The 20,389-nt window shown below is 42.7% G+C and overlaps 1 protein-coding gene across 3 annotated transcripts in view; it reads left to right on the forward strand.

The window, feature by feature from the left end:
- ttc29 (tetratricopeptide repeat domain 29) overlaps nucleotides 1–20,389 on the forward strand; it is a 237,649-nt gene that overhangs the window by 20,771 nt on the left and 196,489 nt on the right. For all 3 annotated transcript variants that reach the window (XM_078406097.1, XM_078406087.1, XM_078406107.1), the window contains 2 exons: nucleotides 4,684–4,907; nucleotides 11,133–11,318. In XM_078406097.1, the coding sequence (XP_078262223.1) occupies nucleotides 4,684–4,907; nucleotides 11,133–11,318 (410 nt within the window). The remainder of the gene's footprint in view (nucleotides 1–4,683; nucleotides 4,908–11,132; nucleotides 11,319–20,389) is intronic.

Raw genomic sequence — 20,389 nt, forward strand, 5'->3', positions numbered from 1 at the left:
AAGAAAAGGACCAAAACAAAGCGATGACAAGAAATTGTGTTTATTTTCCTCATCCTTTGAAACATGGGTGTCAGTGGGAAGGCCAGCATTTATTGCCCATCCCTTAATAACATTTGGCAAGTGCTGGTGACCCACTTTCTTGATCCACTGTAGACCTTTTGGCATAAGTACCTCTGCAGTGTTGTTGGGTTAGAAGTGCTAGTATCTAGACCCAGCAATGATCAACAATATATTAGTGATAGAGAAAATGCTGGAATCTATAATACAGAATGTCAATATGCAATACTTTGAAAATTATAATAGAGTTGAGCAATGGTAATATGGGTCTAACGAACACAAATCATGTTTGATAAACCTGATTGACATCTTTGAGGATGTGTCTAGTAGAATGGTTATTGGGAGACCAGTGGATCTAATGCATTTCTATTTCAGAAAGTATTCAATAATGTTCTGAGTCAACCAACTACTTGACACAGTCAACATGTCAAGGGACTTCCATCACCAACAGAATGGACATACCAGTTGGGAAAATAAAATGTGGGAGATAATAGACTAGAAATCCTGAATATTGACCCAGGGCCCCATAATGTTTCATGGCAACAGGCTAAATGTCAGGAAACCTGCTGCTTACTGCCTACTATCTCATTCAGCTCATAAATCATATTTTCACAACTCATGAAGAATCACTGAGAATCACTGAGAGTAGCATGGCACTGAATATCTTTCCTGGGTGGGAGACTTTATTGTCCATCATCATGAGTGACTTGGTAGAACCACCACTGACCGAGTGTGATGTGTCTTAAAGAACATGGCTGCCAGATTGGGATTGAATAAACATGACTGATATACTTAACCCCATCTTCAACAACCCACCAGTTGTCAAAGAACCCATTTATGACAGCACTGATAGGAGTAACCACCACACAGTCTTCCTGCAGACAATGTACCATCTTCCATTGTATTGTGTCGCACTTCAGTCACACCAATGGGTAAAGAACAGGCTATTTTAAATTGGGAATTCAATTTGGTGCTGTGAGCCAACACATTCTGTAACTCATAATCCAGCACATCACTCATTTTATCACGATAATTACCAAAGGCATCAAATGTGGAATGAGCAATGCAGAAATGCTTACCTAAAAGTGCTCCAGTTTGGCAAAACATAGAATTACTATATGCTTGCAAAACAGCAAGTACAGCACACTGTAGACTTATGTAAGGACCTCCAATTACCAAAAGATTAGATCAAACTTATGCAGTCCTGACGCATCTAATCATGAATGATGAAAGGCAGTTAAATGGTTAATGGGAAGAGAGTCAAGTGTTTTATTGTCATATGTCCTAGATAGAACAATGAAATTCTTACTTGCTGCAGCACGTTGAGCACATTGAGAGAAGGCTCAAAAACAAATCTCGCTCAACATGTCGGCTCCAAATACATGTCTGAAGCATTTTTAAGTAAGGAAATCATATCTGTGCATAATACTTCAGGTGTGGCCTCAGTAAAGCCAGTATAATTGGAATAAAACTTGTTTGCTCCTATATCAAATTACAGGTCCACCACCGATTTTCCGGCACCCTTGGTTCCAGAGTCTTTCTGGATTGTGTATTTTGCCAGAGGTCACAGCCTCCGAGAGGAGTCCAACGGTACTGAACGGTTCGCCTAGGCAGCTGTGGAGCTGAGATATCGGGCTGAAAAGTCGGCCTTGGAAGTCGGCTGTGTGAACAGATCTGCCAGCTCGGGCCGGGCCGGAGTTCCAGAGCCCCGGCTGCAGGTGGCAATTTTGACGCACTGATTGGTTACGGAAGTCGGTTATGGGAACGGATCTGCCGGTTCACCAATGCTGGACCACCATTTGTCGGAAAATTGGTGGTAGACCTGTATCTTGTAATAAATGCTAACATACCATTTGCTCTCTTAACTGATTAACATATTGGTCGTCAGATACTTGCATGGAAGCAGACCTGAGTCCCTTTGAACATTTATCAAACTCTGACTATTTAACATATGCTCCAATATTTTATTAAATATATTTTATTTTCTGCATGATATTTCAACTACCATATTCACAGACGTTCACTCAGCTTGTCCATACATTCTTGAAGCCTTTCTACATTCTCCTTTGTACTCACATTCCCACTTCGTTGGGTATAGTGAACAAACGTAGAAGTAAGACATTTGATACCCTCAGTCAAATTATTGATACAAAATCTTAAAATCTGTCGCGAGCATGAATCCCTGCAGTTCTCTACTAATTACATCATGCTGACCTGAGAATGATCTACTGATTCTGACATTTTGCATTCTGTCTAATAGCCAATTCTTAATTTATTATTCGGAATACCACATCATCCACTTAGAATCGTTAATAAAATGTTGTGTTCAAACTCGGAAGTTATACCAGATTAAATGTAGTGAAAGCCTGAAATGAGCCAATCTTCATTTTAATCGTCGAAAAAGACAACTTTGTAATGTATTACTGCACAGAAGTAATTTAAACTTTTTTTTAACAAAAAATACTAGATTGCATTGCTGTATCTTTTGCTCTTTTTTCTAATTGGGCATCATGATGTCGTGATTAGGAAGTAGATTGGTAGGTGATATTTCTTATGATGTATGAGGAAGGAAACAAAAGAAAAAAGAGGCAGAAATAGTGTCCAATAAGATTGTGGCTCTCTGAAGAAGGGTCTCGACCCAAAACTTCACCCATTCCTTTTTTCCAGAGATGCTGCCTGACCTGCTGAGTTACTCCAGCATTTTGTGTCTATCTTCATAGTCTCCTGTTCTTCAGACTCATTTTTGAACCTTCTGATCATTAGATTTTTTAAATATTCTAAAAATAAAATGTTCCCACTCAAGAATATAATAGAAACAGGCATTGACCATGCATTTTCCCAAGCTTGCTTCATCTTTTTGGTAAAATTGTGCTCATCTAGTTTTGTCTAATATCATTTTCTCTATGGACATCTGACTCATTTGCACCAGAATTTGAAAGTCTGTATTTTGCATATATAGGTTTCCTGCACTCAAGATTCTATTTTCTTTATTTACTTAAACAGAATGAAAAAGTAAAGAACATATTTTGGGCTAAGGAGCTGCTGATCTCCCATTAATCAAGAACCACCTGCTTCTGTCATTGCCTTAGTTATTAGTTAGGACATTACATCACCACAATGGACTGACTAGAATGATGTTATAAAGGACTACAGCACGGAAACATGCCCTTCAACCCAACTTCATACTGACCAAGATACCCGATTTACGCTAGTCCCACCTGCCTGCGTTTGGCCTATATTTGTCTAAATCTTTCCTATCCATGTACCTATTCAAATGTCTTTTAAATGTTGTTATAGTACCTGCCTCAACTATTTCCTCAATACCCATATTCCCACCATGCTCTGCATGAAAACGTTACCCCTCAGGTTCCTGTTAACTCTTTTTCCTCCCACCTTAAACATATGTCCCCTGGCTTTTGATCCCCCTACACTTAGTAAAATCTCTGTGCATTCACCCTAACTATTCCCCCTCTTAATTTTTTTGCACCTCTTTATGATCACCCTTCAGCTTCCTGCGCTCCAAGGAAGAAAGTCCTAGCCTGCCCACCCTGTAGCTCAGCCCCTCAAGTCCTGACAACATCTTTGTAAATCTTCTCTGCACTCTTTCCATCTTATAACATCCTTCCTATAGCATGGTGTTATGGTGAACACAATACTCCAAATGCAGCCTCACCATCGGTAACATAACATCCGAACTTTGACTGATAAAGGCCAATGATGGTGACCAGAAGCCTTCTTGACCATCTAATCTAGCTTGCCCTTTAGTTTCGCGAATCAAGAGAGAAATGTTAGGCGGTGAGAGGGTAGAGAGCCCACGGTGACCAAGCACATCCAGTTGATGGCAGCAGCCTGGGGAAAGCTCGGTCCCAGGGGGTACAGTGTGAGCTGCAACAACAGCTGCGTCAACTGGACCATGTGGTGGGTAAAAAAGGGATCGCCGATGCACCTTCCGAGCTGGGGGTGGCGTAGGAGGAAGGGTGGCATAGGCAGGTCTGTCCGCTATAACCAAAATTAAGTAGTTAAAATGAGGGTTTACAGTACAATTCACCTATATTTTTTAACTGGCTTTCTGTTCAAATGTTACATTAATACTGAATGGTTTTACTGTTGGAGAATATTTATTTTGCCTAACCAAGGCCATTTACAGGGAATTACACAACCTTCTGGCTTTGTATTGTGCAAAGTGTAATTTTCAAAAAATGTACCAAATGGGGAGCTGGTTCCTGGATGGGTGCTTCACAGAAGGCTATGTGAAATGCAACTGGCATTGCAATTTAAAGTCATTGGTGTCAAGCCGGTCATTGGAATAAAAAAGTAACCTCATATCAATTGACGTTAAAGGAACCATTTGGAGCCAATCCCATCAAAATAATTTCCCCTTTTATTTCCCTGTAGTGTATTCTCTCAATATTTTGTTTTTCACCATTCCTTCTACTGGTCACCTACATTGAAGCAATTCTTCATTAGTAGCCTAGCCAATTACTCTCCCAACCTGAAATTAATAATACATTTCTGCAATGTCTGATAATGAAATAACTGATTTATATCTTAAACTACAATATTATATGAAAAAAAATCTATTGGATTCCTCGTGCTAAACTTTTTTTTCCTCTCTGCCTGTTCCAGTTACAGGAATTCATACAGACACAACATTTGCATAGACATGCTGCAGCAAGGTTATCACAAGTCTTTTTCAGAGTTCACCACTCTGATCCTATATTGGAATGCTGTAAGGGAAAATACAGGGCCTGGGTCAGACATATGGACGGAAGACCCGTTGAACAAACAGCTAAACAAACTGGATCATCTTCAGCATTTCCTTACTAGGGCTGAGGCAGCCCAAAGAGCAGGTAAGTGAGATCATACTGGTATTGGTTTATTATGGTCATGTCTACTGAGAAACAGTAATAAACGTTGTTGTGTGCTATCCAGCCAGATGGCATCCAGTTAGATGCTTTCTACGGCGTATCATGATAAATATATCAAGGTAGTGCAAAAGGGGAAAAAGATTCAGAATGCAGAATATAGTGTTACAGTGACAGAGTAAGTGCAGATAAAAAAAACTGCAAGGGCTGGCTGCAATGAGCTTCATTGGGAGATCAGGAATTGATTGTTTACATATGAGATATCGTCAAGAGTCTGGTAACAGCCGGAAAGAATCTGGTCCAATGTGCTTTCAAGCTTTTGTATCTTTTGTTTGACAGGAGAGTGGAGAAAAAAGAATGACCAAGGAGTGAGTGGGCTTTGATTATGTTGGTTGCTTTCGTAAGGCAGTAAGAAGTATCGATGGAGTCAATGGGACCGGAGACTGATTTGCATGATGGGCTTGGCTGCATTCGCAACTCTCTACAATTTCATGTACTCTTGGGCAGAGCAATTGCCAATATGAGTTATTGTGCATCTCACTAGGATGCTTTCTATGGCGCATCTGTGGAAATTGTTAAGAGTCTTTTGAGACATAACAAATTTCCTTTGTCTTCTGAGGAAGAAGAGGTATTGATTTCAGTTCAGTGTAGTTTATTGTCATGTGTACCGAGGAACAGTGAAAAGTTTTTGTTGTATGTTAACCAGTCAGCGGAAAGGCAACACATGATTACAATTGAGCCATTCACAGTGTACAGATACAGGATAAGGGAATAATGTTGCGTGCAAGATAAAGCCAGTGAAGTCTGCTCAAAGATAGACTGAGGGTCTCCAATGAGGTAAATAATAGTTCAGAACTGCACTGTAGTCGTAGTAGGATGGTTCAGTTGCCTGATAATAGCTGGGAAGAAACTCCCTGAATCTGGAGGTATGCATTTTCACACTTCTTTTCTTTATTTCCCATTGGGAGAGGGGAGAAGAGGGAGTGGCCAGGGTGTGACTCGTCCTCGATTATGCTGCTGACCTTGCCAAGGCAGCATGAGGTATAAATGGAGGCACTGGAAGGGAGGTTGGTTTGTGTGATGCTCTGGTGAATCTACAATTGATGGCTTTGCAAATTTCTTGTGGTCTTGGATGGAGCTAAACCTATATGGTGGTGTCATCTTTAAATATGTAAATGGAGTTAGAGCAGAATTTGGACACACTTATGAGTATATAGGGATTAGTAAGGGGCCGAGTACACAGCCATGAGGGACACATGTGTTGACAATGATCAAGTAGGAGGTATTGCCGCCCATCCTTATTGATTCTGGTCTATGGGTCAGGAAGTCAAGGATCCAGTTGCAGAGTGGGGTGTTGAATCTTAGATCCAGGCTTTTGAAAATGAGTTTGAATGGAATTATGGTGTTGAAGGCAGAGACATGATCAAAAAATATGTCTGACGTGGGTGTCCTTGATATCCATATGTTTCAGGGATCAGTGTAGGGAGATGCCATGTGCCATGGACCTGTTGCAGTGGCGGGCGAATTGCAGTGGATTCTGACTTTCTGGCAGGTTGGAGTTAATGTGCACCATGACCAGCCTCTCAAACCACTTCATGATGTGAACCTAAGAATCTGAACCTGAAGATGGTTTACAAAGTTGGCTGTGCAAAGATGTACTTAAATTTCCTGTACAGGTCGGACGCATCTGACTTGAATGCCTCAAACCTGGAATTCAAGAGGAAGTGGATCTCACTTTTCAACTAAGGTTTCTGGTTGGGGAACACTCAGATGGACTTATTTGGCACACACGGAATCCCAGCAGTCACATAGGAGCTTATCTGGTTCAGCATGAATTGGCAGCAGCAGTGCGAGGCTGAAGGGGGACGAATATAATTTTAGGAACAATTAATATTTCTGAAAATGTGCGCATGAAAGCTTCATTTCAACAAGCTGATAGATATGATATAATGCAATAAATAAGCCTCTGAAAGTATGAAAACATAATGATATTTTGGTGTTGACCATTTTACCTTTACTTTTATGGAATTTCAATTCTGTATCATTAATAACATGCATAAAAATAGAAAGGGGTCATATCTCTGAAAGCATATTGGAGAGCATTTTTATTTCACTTAGATGAGTTATTCACCTTCTAGTTTATATATGCATAGCATTGGATATGTCGCAGTGACTGTCTGATCGTGTATGTAGCCATCTCCTTAAGCAAGAAGATATCAAAGCTGAATAAATGTTGTACTCATTTACTGTTAACATGAAATATATGAGATGACTCTGCATGTATGTTGGAGGGGGATCAGGGCCGTCCAGCCGCGCACTGAAGGCTGACTTAAGTTGGCGGTGAAACCGCTCCACGAGCCCATTAGCCTGTGGGTGATACGCCGTTATCTGCTGCAACCTGGAACCATACAGCTCCGCTAGTGTAGCCCAAAGGGCAGAGGTGAACTGGGACCCCTGGTCGGTGGTGATAACTGACGGAACACCGAAACGGGCCACCCAATGCAGGGCCAGGGCCCGGGCACAAGAGGCGGCGGAGGTGTCGGACAATGGGAAGGCCTCAGGCCAACGGGTAAACCGGTCAACCACTGTGAGTAGGTGAGTGTAGCCCCTAGAGGAAGGTAAAGGACCAACTAAATCCACGTGAATGTGGAAAAAACGGACATCAGGAACCACAAACTCCTGTACAGGAGGTTGGACATGCCGGTGAACCTTCGAGGTCTGGCAGGGAACACATGATCGGGCCCAAGCGGCTACTTGCTTCCGCAGGCAATGCCAAACAAATCTAGCGGCTACTAAGGCGGAGGTGGAGCGAATGGACGGGTGCGCCAGCCCATGAATGGCATCAAACACCCGACGCTGAAGGGCGGCCGGCACCACCGGCCTGGGGCGGGAGAGGGAAATATCACACCAGACTTTTGTACCCGCGGGCCCACAAGCCACTTGGGCCAACTTTAACCCCGAAGTGGTGGAGTGATATGCTGAGGCAGTGTCTGCCAGGCGCTGTGCCTCCGCAAGCTCCTGAAAATCAACCTCGCACTCCACCGCTGAAATTGGGGGAACGGCTGGCCTGGACAGGGCATCAGCAACGGCATTAAGCTTACCAGTGACGTGGCGAACATCCGTGGTAAACTCTGAGATGGAAGTCAGTGGTTTATGATCCTGAAAATCAACCTCGCACTCCACCGCTGAAATTGGGGGGACGGCTGGCCTGGACAGGGCATCAGCAACGGCATTAAGCTTACCAGTGACGTGGCGAACATCCGTGGTAAACTCTGAGATGTAAGTCAGGTGCCGCTGCTGATGCTGATGGGTCAGACACTTTAGAAAAAGCGAAAGTCAGTGGTTTATGATCAGTAAAGGCCACGAACGGGCGGCCTTCTAAAAAGTACCCAAAGTGGCGGACAGCTAAATATAGAGCCAGAAGCTTCCGGTCAAAAGCGCTATATTTCAGCTCAGCCTGATTAAGCTGTCGGCTGAAAAACGGCAAGGGCTGCCAACTGCCATCAACATGCTGATCCAAGACCCCTCCCACCGCCACATCCGACGCATCGACCGTCAGGGCCGTGGGGGCCGAGGTGCTCGGGTGGGCGAGCATGGTGGCGTCTGCCAGAGCCATTTTAGCTGCCTCAAAGGCCGTCTTGGCTGCAGCGGACCACTCTAACTCGACAGGTTTGCCCGTGAGACATTGGAAGAGCGGACGCATGATCCGTGCTGCTGCAGGCACGAACCTGTGGTAGAAATTCACCATCCCTACAAACTCCTGCAACCCCTTTACCGTGGTGGGCCATGGAAAGGCACGAACTGCCTCCACTTTTTCCGGCAAAGGAGTGGCACCGGCTGAGGTGATCCAGTGACCGAGGAAATCAATAGAGGAAAGACCAAATTGACACTTTGAGGGGTGAATGATTAGCCCGTGATCTTGAAGCCGCTGGAACACAGTCCGTAAATGGACCAGGTGTTTATGCTCCGAGCGACTGGCGACCAGGATATCATCCAAATAAATAAAAACAAAAGACAACTCCCGACCGACATTGTCCATAAGCCTCTGGAACGCCTGCGTCGCGTTTTTCAAACCGAAAGGCATACGCAACCATTTGAACAACCCGAACGGAGTGATCGTGGCGTTCTTTGGTACGTCTTCCGGATGCACAGGAATTTGGTGGTACCCCCGTACCAAATCAATTTTGGAAAACACTGTAGCACCTTCCAGATTAGACGAGAAGTCCTGGATGTACGGTATGGGGTAGCGGTCGGCAGTGGTGACGGCGTTAAGACGCCAGTAATCTCCACAGGGTCTCCACCCCCCAGATGCTTTGGAGACCATATGCAACGGGGAGGCCCACGGGCTGTCGGAACGACGGACAATGCCCAGTTGTTCCATCTTCAGGAATTCTTCACGCGCAACCATCAGTTTGTCCGGCGGCATTCTCCGGGCCCGAGCGAAAACGGGGGGGCCCTCGGTGGGAATAGAATGGACAACGCCGTGCTTTGCAGATGGAGCGTCAAAACGCTGAATGAGCAGCTCCGGAAACTCAGCCAGGACCGCAGCATACGGGCCGGAGGCCGCGACTACGGCCTGGACAGTCGGGCCGGGCAGGGTGGCAGGCGGTGGAGCAGCGGGCTCATCGCTGCTAGCGGAGGATCGAAGGCCTTTACCTCGGACATCGGCCTCTAGCGAAAAGGCCCAGAGAAAATCTGCACCCAGAATCGCCTGTCCGACTTCTGCGATGATAAACGACCATTCGTAAGTACGGGTACCGAAAGACAGAGACATTGCCCGCGTACCATACGTGCGGATGGCGCTACCGTTGACTGCGATGAGGGTAGGCCCTCTCTTACCCGATCGAGCTTCGAGATCGGTCGGCGGTATGATGCTTACTATGGCTCCCGTATCGACTAAGAACTCTGTGTCTGTGAATCAATCCACGACGTAGAGGCGGCGGCTTTGGCCAATCGCAACTGCCTCTATGTACGATCGGCCGAGGCATTTCCCGAGAAAGTGCAAGGTGAGCGGCAGTTGCGGGCTTCTCCACCTCATCGCAGATGATAATAACACCAGCCGCGCTTGTGCGGATCCTTTCGGCGGGGTTTTGGAGAAATGGCGGGAGTCGCGGCACCATCTTGGTGTCGCGGCAGGCTGCCCGATGGTGCCGAGACTCTGTTGATCGAACTGTACTTTCGCGATTTCGATGCCATGAGCGCATCGGCTTTCTCCACGTATGCCACGGGTTCCTCGAAAGAACAATCCGTGAGCATAAGCTTAACGTTCTCTGGGAGTTGCTCCCGGTATGCCTGCTCAAACATGAGGCAATCCTTGTGCCCGCCTGCCAGCGCCAACATTTCGGCCATGAGGACGGACGTCAGCCGATCTCCGAGTTCTGGCAGATGCATAACCCTCTCGGCTCGCTCGTGCCTACTAAACCCGAAGGTTCGAAGCATGATTACCTTCAGCGCTTCGTACTTGCCGTCTGCAGGAGGAGAGGTGATGAACTGCATCACACGTACGGACGTCTCAGGCGGTAGGGCACTGACCAAGTAGTAATATTTCGTCTCATCCACCGAGATGCCTCTTAGATGGAACTGCGCTTCAGCATGGGCAAACCAAAGGTGTGGTTGGTGCGCCCAAAACGGATGAAGATGTACGCTGACCGCGCTTAGCTGCGGTACGCCGGGCGTTAGAACCGGAGCAGGGATGTCGTGCCCCTGCATGGTGGGTGATCGGCTAGATCACGTCGGGGTCACCAATATGGCGAGTCTGAAGACTTGTAACTTTGCCAAAGAGGTTTATTGTGGTAGCAATATTCAATTACAAAGATAACAACCGAGATCGCAGACGACCATTAAACTCAAACTATTCCCATCGAAGTCCTCTTCCCACTGACTGGTTTTGGGCGCCAAAACCACCACGTGACCTTGCTGGCCAATCCGAGGGTTCGACTCTCAGGACCAATCCCTATGGTCGCTACAATACACAAATTATTTGTAGATAGCTGAATTTATATTTCATAAATTGAATTTCGTGATGCCATAATTAATGTTAATTGTACTTCACTTTCTTATTATAATGCCTTTGTGAAACTGAAACCTGTTGAATTTTAGTAATAAGAATGTAAGCAATGCTGTCACTGGCATTGCGACATATTTTGTGTGAATAAGTGTGTATTGGTGACTTGTTGCCCATATCTAAAATATTACTCTTTTTTTTAAAAGGTTTGTTTGAGGAAGTCTATAATAATCAACTTTCACTGGCGTGTTACTTTAAAAAGGTTGACGACAAGCTACTTTCAGATCACTTCTTTGAATCATGCCTCTCCACCAGTAAAATGATCGTACCATTAGGGGGACAGAAAATGGCAGAAGCAAATGCCAATATAGGCACGGCCTATGAGGAGAAAGGTACTTCAAATTCATTTACGTTATTGTATGCAATAACAACTCGGACAAATCAAATAAATTTAGTATTAATCACAATTTCCTCAATAGAGGGCAAATTAAATAACAAACTGACAATGGGTATTATTTATTCTTATACATTTTCAGTGTTCTTGTTGTTTAGTGATTTGATCTGATATTACATTTGGATCTTGAGTTTTTAAAACCATATTCCTCAAATTTGCAGAACCAGAAAACTCATTCTATATATCCCTCTGTGAATAGCAAAACATTTTCCATATTTCCTTATGATATAGAAGGAGGCAATTTAGACTATCAAGTCCAAACAGGCTCTCGACAGAATCTCATCAATCCATTCACCCAACTTTTTTTTCCCTTTCATCTATTACCATACCCATTAAAAAGCCTTTGATTCTCTCAGATCATTAGTGATAGGAATAGAATTAGGCTATTTGGCCCATCAAGTCTACTACGCCATTCAATCATGGCTAATCTACCTCTCCCTCCTAACCCCATTATCTTGCCTCCTCCACATAACCTTTGTCACCCGTACTAATCAAGAATCTGTCTCTGCCTTAAATATATCCACTAACTTTGCCTCCACAACCTTCTGTGACAAAGAATTCCACAGATTCACCACCCTCTGAGTAAACATATTCCTCCTCATTTCCTTCCTAAAAGAACGTCCTTTAATTCTGAGGCTATGACCCCTAGTCCTAGACTCTCCCATTAGTGAAAACATCCTCTCCACATCCACTCTATCCAAGCCTTTCACTATTCTGTATGTTTCAATTAGGTCCCCCGTCATTCTTCTAAACTCCAGCGAATATAGGCCCAGTACCGTCAAACGCTTATCATATATTAATGATGAACTCTGCCCTCAATTCAAGTAGCCAATCAACCAAACACCCAGAATGACAAAGGGATGTAGGACGAGTTGAAATGAATCCATAATATACCATACAAATACATATATTAATAGCATGTAGATTCTAATTTGGCCAATTTTGATCAAACGTTAAAAGTACTTCTTGCTAAATCTATCTGCATATGAAATGAAATAATATATGTTGACCCATTTGTCTATTTGTGCAATGGATTAGTTCCAATCCAGCGGGAAACTTTTTGGAGATGAGATACAGTGATGCAGTGAAAAACATTGAGGACAGACAGTGTTGTGGCTTTGATGCAACCTTGTTTTACACCAATTTGCACTGGGAATATGAATATTGTCAACCTGTTTGCTTAAGATCATGGTTTGCATGCTTTGATGTAGTGAACATTAGATGAAGACAAATTTTAAAGGACAGTCAAAATTTAGAAAGATGCTCCACAATTTCCTTCGAGTGATGAAGTAAAAGACTTGAAAAGATAGTAAAGTAGGAGCGTGGCACTGATTGTTCGCTATGGTAGACAGCGGAGACATCCTCTATAATGATCACAATTGCATTTGTGTCCTGCCTTTTTGTAGCATCCCTCCTAACCACCCCTGCATGTCCTTCTCTGCTCAGTTACAGGAGGAGGGGCTGTGGTTTTGTGACTAAGGATATTCTCTGCCAAGATTTAGAACATTTTGAGAGATACAGTTTCTTTTGAGGTCTGTTTTTCAGTTTTCATGTGTCCCCGACCGCAGGAGAACAAAGAAGGGAAGAAGATTGAACTTTTTTTCGCCTTCTATCACAGTGAGAAATGTGGAGGAGTCACTGTGGTGGATGTTTATGTTAAAATGTATTTTGTCTGTTCTGTTGCTTTTTATTGGTATGACTCTATGGCAAAACAAATTCCTCGTATGTTGCAAAACATACTTGGTTAATAAAGTATGATTATGATGATTAGTTGCCTTTCAGTTCCTCAGCAATCTTCCCTGGCCTCAACCCCCTTAGATTTCCCAACTGATGTCTGCCTTGTCTCTGCATAAACTAGATTCCCAAATTTCTTCTAGAAACCAACCAGCCTAGTGCTGCAGATTATGATATGCTCATCCTCAGCCTTTCAAGCGACTAGTGAGGCATTGGCAGCACTAATAGCCAAGAAAGTGCAATCATGATTAATATATGAGAATTGATTTTCCTCTACAGTGTCCTTGTATAGTAGCAGAAAATGGGCTAAAATGGTTGCAATAATTCTCACAATTCTTTCCTCTCAGGCTTAATTATTTTTACGGACAATTTAAGAAGTGGCCTTTGCCCATCCACTACTTACAAATGCTGGTATGGTGATGCATTTTGGGGGCCCAAGGATGTTTTTTGCCACTTGCAACAGCTTCACCTCTTAACAATGGCACAGTGAAATTAGTAGAGCTGTTACCTCACAACACTAGTGATCAGGGTTGAATCTTTATCTCAGGTGATGTCTGTGTGGAGTTTGCTTCTTCGTCTTTATTACTGTGCAGGCTTCCTCGGGTACTTCAATTTTCACAGATTGAGTGGTAGATTCTGGAGGTGGGGTGGGGTTGCAGATAAAATGGGTTTAGTGTTGAATTATTGTAAATGGGTGCATGATGGTCAGTGAGGACTTGGTAAGCCAAGGGTCTCTTTTCATCGAAGATAGACAGAAAATGCTAGAGTAAATCAACGGGACAGGTAGCATCACAGGAGAGAAGGGATGGGTGATGTTTTGGGTCGAGATCCTTCTTCGGTCTCTTTTTATGCTGTGTTACTCTATTATTATGACTTCTCGGGAGCCCCAGGAGAATCTTGTTCATGTAGGAGCAATAAGGATCTAAAACTAAAAGGTGGAAGGAAAAGTGCTGTGCATTGTTTTCACCTCTACAATCTGATCCCTTCACTTAGCATTTTGGGCATCTGTTTTGCTTGATGCCCACACAGATGGTTTTGATCCCTGGACTCATTCTTTTAGAAATTATATATCCTTGTATTCTCAATATCACACAAGAGAATACCGTTTTAAATTGTGTAGAAATTTATTTTAGAACATAGAACATGGAACATTGAACAGTGTAGCACAGGAATAGGCCCTTCTGCCCATGAAGATCGTGCCGAATATGATTCTAAGTTAAACTACTCTTCTCTGCCTCCATGTGTAATTGAATATTAGCAGGTTTCAAGGATTTAGATTAATGATGGAAGGAAAACACTCAGATAATATAAAATTTAAAGCAAAAGCATTTATTAAAGAACCATTAAAGCACAAACAACCAACAAGAAGAGAGCAATAGAATAGCAATACAACTTTGTGTAAAGCAACTATAAAAACACAAATCAACTACAATATAAATGGCAGCATAAAATGACAAATAAACACTTGAGTCCTGCAGCCCCGAAGGCTGTTACTTCAGAAGCATGTCAGGAACTCTGTTTAGTAGCCTGGACTGGAGATAGTTCAAATTTTCTTTTGAAGAACCTGTGTTCCTGGCACCACTCCGGAGGCTCTGCTTGAGGTGTCTGGTGAGCTCATGTGTAACAGGCATTTTTATACATAAATGCTTATTCATCCACACTAATCTGAGAATAGCAGTAGACTATGTATTAAAACTGGCTATCCTCCTGAGTATTAAAAATAAGAGTTGTTTGTTGCATCAGGTTCTGAGCTAGTATTGGATGTCTCTGAGAAGGTAAAAGTTTAGCTTCTTACCCTGGCAGCTATGTAATCAGAGACCTTATGATTTCTTGATTCTTTTACATTAGCCCAAACTTTCTCTAATTCATCTAAATTATTCAGTTTCTTTGACAAATTATGCTATTGATTTAGCTGAGAAGCTTGCATATATATGGCTGTTAGATGACAACTCTATTTTAGTTAATACAATATGCTTATCTTTACATTACAGCATGGGATCCTTATCCCACAATGCCTGAAATTCGTTCATAGAGCTCCAAAAGACTTGTTTTACTGTCCAAAGTCATTTGATGTTCATTTCTGGCTATATTAGTATCTGTGGGAAAATGAATTAATTTTTCAGCAGGGTTTTTGTTTTCACTTAAACTTTTTGCTCTGGCATAAACCATCCAGAATAGTGGGGCGGCACTGTGGCACAGCGGTAGTAGAATCGTTGCCTTACAGCACGAGAAACCCGGGTTTGATCCTGACTATTGGTGCTGTTTGTACGGAGTTTGTACATTCACCCTGTGACCGTGTGGGTTTTTCCACGCACCAAAGACATCCACGTTTGTTGGTTAATTGGCTTCGGTAATAATTGTAATTTGTTCCTAGTGCGTAGGATCGTGCTCGTGTACGGGGATCGCTGGTCGGCACGGACTCAGTTTGCCGAAGGGCCTGTTTCCATGCTGTATCACTAACCTAAACTAAATTAAACTAATCTAAACTAGTGCAATGTTCAACATTTTTCTCTTTACTAAGATTTTCAACATCACAGGTCTGAAAAATAACAATTGCTAACTACTCACAGAATGGCTGAGTTTTACACTTCCGCTGTCAGCTTTAAACATACTGGTTAAAAGGCCATGATGCATACCACAATCTTTACTCCTGCAATCTCAAGTACAATCTGTTGTCTGTGAAATGACTATGGACTGCAGGGTCATGGTTATTCTTTTTTTAATCTTTGGGATAATTTCAGGCTACTGCTGCTGACGTCTGTTATGTCTCAGTTTGCTGCTTACGGCTGCATTAGGAAGGTCAGGAAAGGAGAGACTTCCACTTTCTTTTCAGCCCAAAGCACCAGGCAGGGTGGACATTATTCTCTTGTCCCTACAGAGATCTCCTTGGCCCCATCCTAACATAAGTGCATGTTTGTAGCCCTGGATGTTCTCTCTACCCTTCTTGTACAAAGAACATTCCTTCAATCCATCCATTGCCCTTGAACTCCTTTGGATACCCTTGTATTTTGCAACATCAGCACCCCCATCTCCATCCTTTCTTTTGCTGGATTCATTCAGTAGCAACATTTCACTCAGGTTGGAAGGGTTTTGCTTGTATTGCGGTGTTTTCCTTTAAGATCTGGCTGTAAAGGTAGCACCTGCTGGGCTACATGGTGACAACCGAGAACTTGCAATACATCAATGGGGAGTGCTGCACCAACAATAGACAATAGACAATAGACAATAGGTGCATTCAGCCCTTCGAGCCAGCCATTCAATGCGATCATGGCTGATCACTCTCAATCAGTACCCCGTTCCTGCCTTCTCCCCATACCCCCTCACTCCGCTATCCTTAAGAGCTCTATCCAGCTCTCTCTTGAAAGCATCCAACGAACTGGCCTCCACTGCCTTCTGAGGCAGAGAATTCCACACCTTCACCACTCTCTGACTGAAAAAGTTCTTCCTCATCTCCGTTCTAAATGGCCTACCCCTTATTCTTAAACTGTGGCCCCTTCTTCTGGACTCCCCCAACATTGGGAACATGTTTCCTGCCTCTAATGTGTCCAATCCCCTAATTATCTTATATGTTTCAATAAGATCCCCCCTCATCCTTCTAAATTCCAGTGTATACAAGCCCAATCGCTCCAGCCTTTCAACATACGACAGTCCCGCCATTCCGGGAATTAACCTAGTGAACCTACGCTGCACGCCCTCCATAGCAAGAATATCCTTCCTTAAATTTGGAGACCAAAACTGCACACAGTACTCCAGGTGCGGTCTCACCAGGGCCCGGTACAACTGTAGAAGGACCTCTTTGCTCCTATACTCAACTCCTCTTGTTACGAAGGCGAACATTCCAAACATCACAACATAACTGACAATTCTGCCTGTGAACCTTCATGATGTTTTTTTAATGTTTAAACAACTTTCACAAACAGCGTTAGGATATTCTGCAACACAGTTTTAATGCCGAAGAATGTGGTGTTCAGTGATTTCCCAATCATGTAACTGAAAGGAAATTATTGCTTTTAAGTTGGAAAATTGGCTAATCCGTAATAGATGGAGAGTAAGGATATTGAGCAATAGTTAAAATGAGTTCAATGTAACTAGTGATGTTGTACAATACTGGTGACCCCTGCGTTACGATCACTCAGATAACAAATATTCTTCCTCACAGAACTCACAAATCTACCCAAATATTTGAGATACATAATAGAATTCACTCATAATTTATATGAGAGAAAGCAAATAAATAAATGCGTAATGTAGAGGTCGCCTGTAATCTATATTGGAGGTGCAATTATTTACCTTAAAATCAGAGATAGACAAACAATGCTGGAGTTACCCAGTGGGACAGGCAGCACCTCTGGAGAGAAGGAACAGGTGACTTTTCGGGTCTGGACCCTTCTTCAGATGGTTTATAATCAAACTTGCTGATAAGAAACAAAGTTGCATATCAAATTTTGTCAATGACGCAAAGTATAGATAGCATTGTTAACAGTACAGATGAAAAGATTAACTTTAAAATGTAACTAAAAATGTTGGCCTGTCCCACTTAGGCGATTTTTTAGGCGACTGCCGGCGACTGTCAAAGTCGTAGCAGATCGCCGAAAAAATTAACCCTACGACAATGTCTACGACAATGGACGCAACAAGCTAAGACAACCTACCACATAGGCGATGGCAAGCTGACGACAACCGGCGACTCAGTCTTCGCTACCTAGGACGTCCACTACGACAGGGACCACGGCAAACAAGAAAACCAATGAAAACCTGCACTTATGTGGAGGTGTCACAAGCACAACTCACACGTGAACAAACCGACAGCAAGGTCCGTCCAGTGAAATTTCTAGGTATATTTTGCATTCGTGTGAAGTGTCCATTAAAAAAAAAAAAGATTTTGGCATGCAGTTACCCATCTTTCATAGGAATATATTGTTTTTGAATAAAGTTGATTTTGGTGATTTTTAAAAATGTAGGTACTTTATCATGACATCTCATTCAAAGATTTTAGTCGCATTCCTTTTTAGGCCATAGACAGGCACTACTGTAGTGTCTGTCTATGTGTGAGCTTTAGCCTTTAATAAACGTAGTGAAATGCCTGTGTATGTGCTAGCCTCATTGATCTAAATAAATGAATGAAGAATGTTCTCATAGCGCAGCACGTGTGTCAGCGTTTGATTTTAATGGTCAAAATGAATGCGACTAGAATCTTTGAATGACATGTCATGATAAAGTACTTAGAAATTCAATAAATTCCGACACCTATTTTTAAAAAAATCACCAAAATCAACTTTTTTCAAAAAGTCTTTGAATGAGATGTCACGATAAAGTACAGGCGACAACCTTGCAAAATTAGGGACAGCATGCGACAGCGCCCGCAATAAGCAACGATACCTGCCGACAAGCCAGCTGTCGCCGAGAAATTTCATACCGGATGATTTCACAGCGACGCGCCGAGATCCACTACGATTCTTTGAAGACTCCTCACGATCATGCCCGCGACACCCCAGCGAACTGTCGGCGACAGCCTAATCGCCGGCAGTCGCCTTAAAATCGCCCAAGTGGGACAGGCCCTTAAGTAAAATGGAAATTAGATTTAAATTAAAACCAGAGCATCTTCTTTGAATGTAAAAAGCATTGAAGGGACTACCTTTTAAATGGTTAAGAATGAGGAGCCATGGATATATAGATCCATAGATCACTGAGGCATATTAGTTTTAGTTTAGTTTATTATTGTCACGTGTACCGAGATACTGTGAGAAGCTTTGTTTGTGTGCTATCAAGTCAAAGAAAAGACTATAGATGATTACAATCAAGCCTTCGGCAGTGTAAAGAAAAAAGGATAAAGGGTACAAACTTTAGTGCAAGATAAAGTCTAATAAAGTCCAATTAAAGAGAGGACGATTCAGTTGCCTGATAACAGCTGGGAAGAAACTGTCCCTGAATTTGGAGGAATGGATTTTCAACCCTCTTGCCTAATGGAAGAGGGAAGAAGAGTGTGTGACCAGGGAGAGACTGGTCCTTGATTATACTGGTGGCCTTGCTGGTGCAGCATGAAGTGTAGATGGAATCAATTGAGTTAATTAAAAACATGATAGGCTAGTGAAAATATTCTGTTTGGCCAGTGGAATGCTAGGGAACTTGAATGGAATGCCTGGCGGGATAACCCTATTTGCTGTGGTTAATTTGAAACAAAATATAACAAAGAAGAGGTATATAGCCTGGAGGATAGACTTTCAAGATAGAGAAACAATTCTTTCCATGCTGACTTCGACCTATTTTATTATGTGCTTCCAACTACCGTAAAACCTCACCCTTGATGATGATATCTAAAATCTTATCAACTACTGAGGTCACCACCGGCCTGCAGTTTCCCCTCTTTTACCTTGCTCCCATCTTGAACAGTGGAGTTACATGTGTGATTTTCCAGTCCTCTAGAACCATTCTTGACCCTAGTGATTCTTGAAAAATCACTACGAATGCCTCAATAATCTCTACTGCTACGTCTTTCAGAACCCTGGAGCACAGTCCTTTTGGTCCAGGTGACTTACCCAACCTCAGACCTTTTAACTTCCCAAGCACCTTCTCCGTGGCAACAGCGACTGCACTCACTTCTGGTACTGACGCTCTTGAATTTCTCGCATGTTCTGGTGTCTTCCACTGTGAAGACTGATGAAAATAACATTTTGTCCTCTATTTCTTTGTTCCTATTTCTGTTCCTATTTATGCAGCCCGATTAGTTGCCTTCATGATTCAAGTAAGATTGGAAATTTTATTCATTTTTCATCCCCATATATATTGGGTATATTCATTGGATATGAAATCAAGAATGTAAATAAAGGAACATTTCCAGGTAATGAGCACTGACCCATCACTATCCTTAACTTCTATTCAAATTATTGAAAATTAAAATGATAGCAAGTATCAAAAAATGTGGCAACAAATAACTTACCTGACATTATGTGGTGATTGAATCTTTAGTACAAGTAAATGATTTTGTATTGAGTGATAGAACTGGAAATGCCTGTTTTTGTCATCATTTCATAGCCTTGGCACCATCAGAATTTTTGACCCTTACAAGAGAACATTGATCAATGTTCAACACACCAGGACAGCTTTTCCCAGGGAAAAGTCAGATTAGAAATTATTAACATTACATTTTTGTTTCAGCATAGAAGGAGGCCAGTCAGCCCATCAAATCCATTTTGATTTCCAGCAGAGCAACCCCATCAGTCGTTTTTCCCTTCTATTTTTCACTGTAGCTCTGTGGTTTATTGTCTCACATGCCCA

This window comes from Rhinoraja longicauda, chromosome 1, assembly GCF_053455715.1.
Source record: "Rhinoraja longicauda isolate Sanriku21f chromosome 1, sRhiLon1.1, whole genome shotgun sequence".
Taxonomy (NCBI): Eukaryota; Metazoa; Chordata; class Chondrichthyes; order Rajiformes; family Arhynchobatidae; genus Rhinoraja; species Rhinoraja longicauda.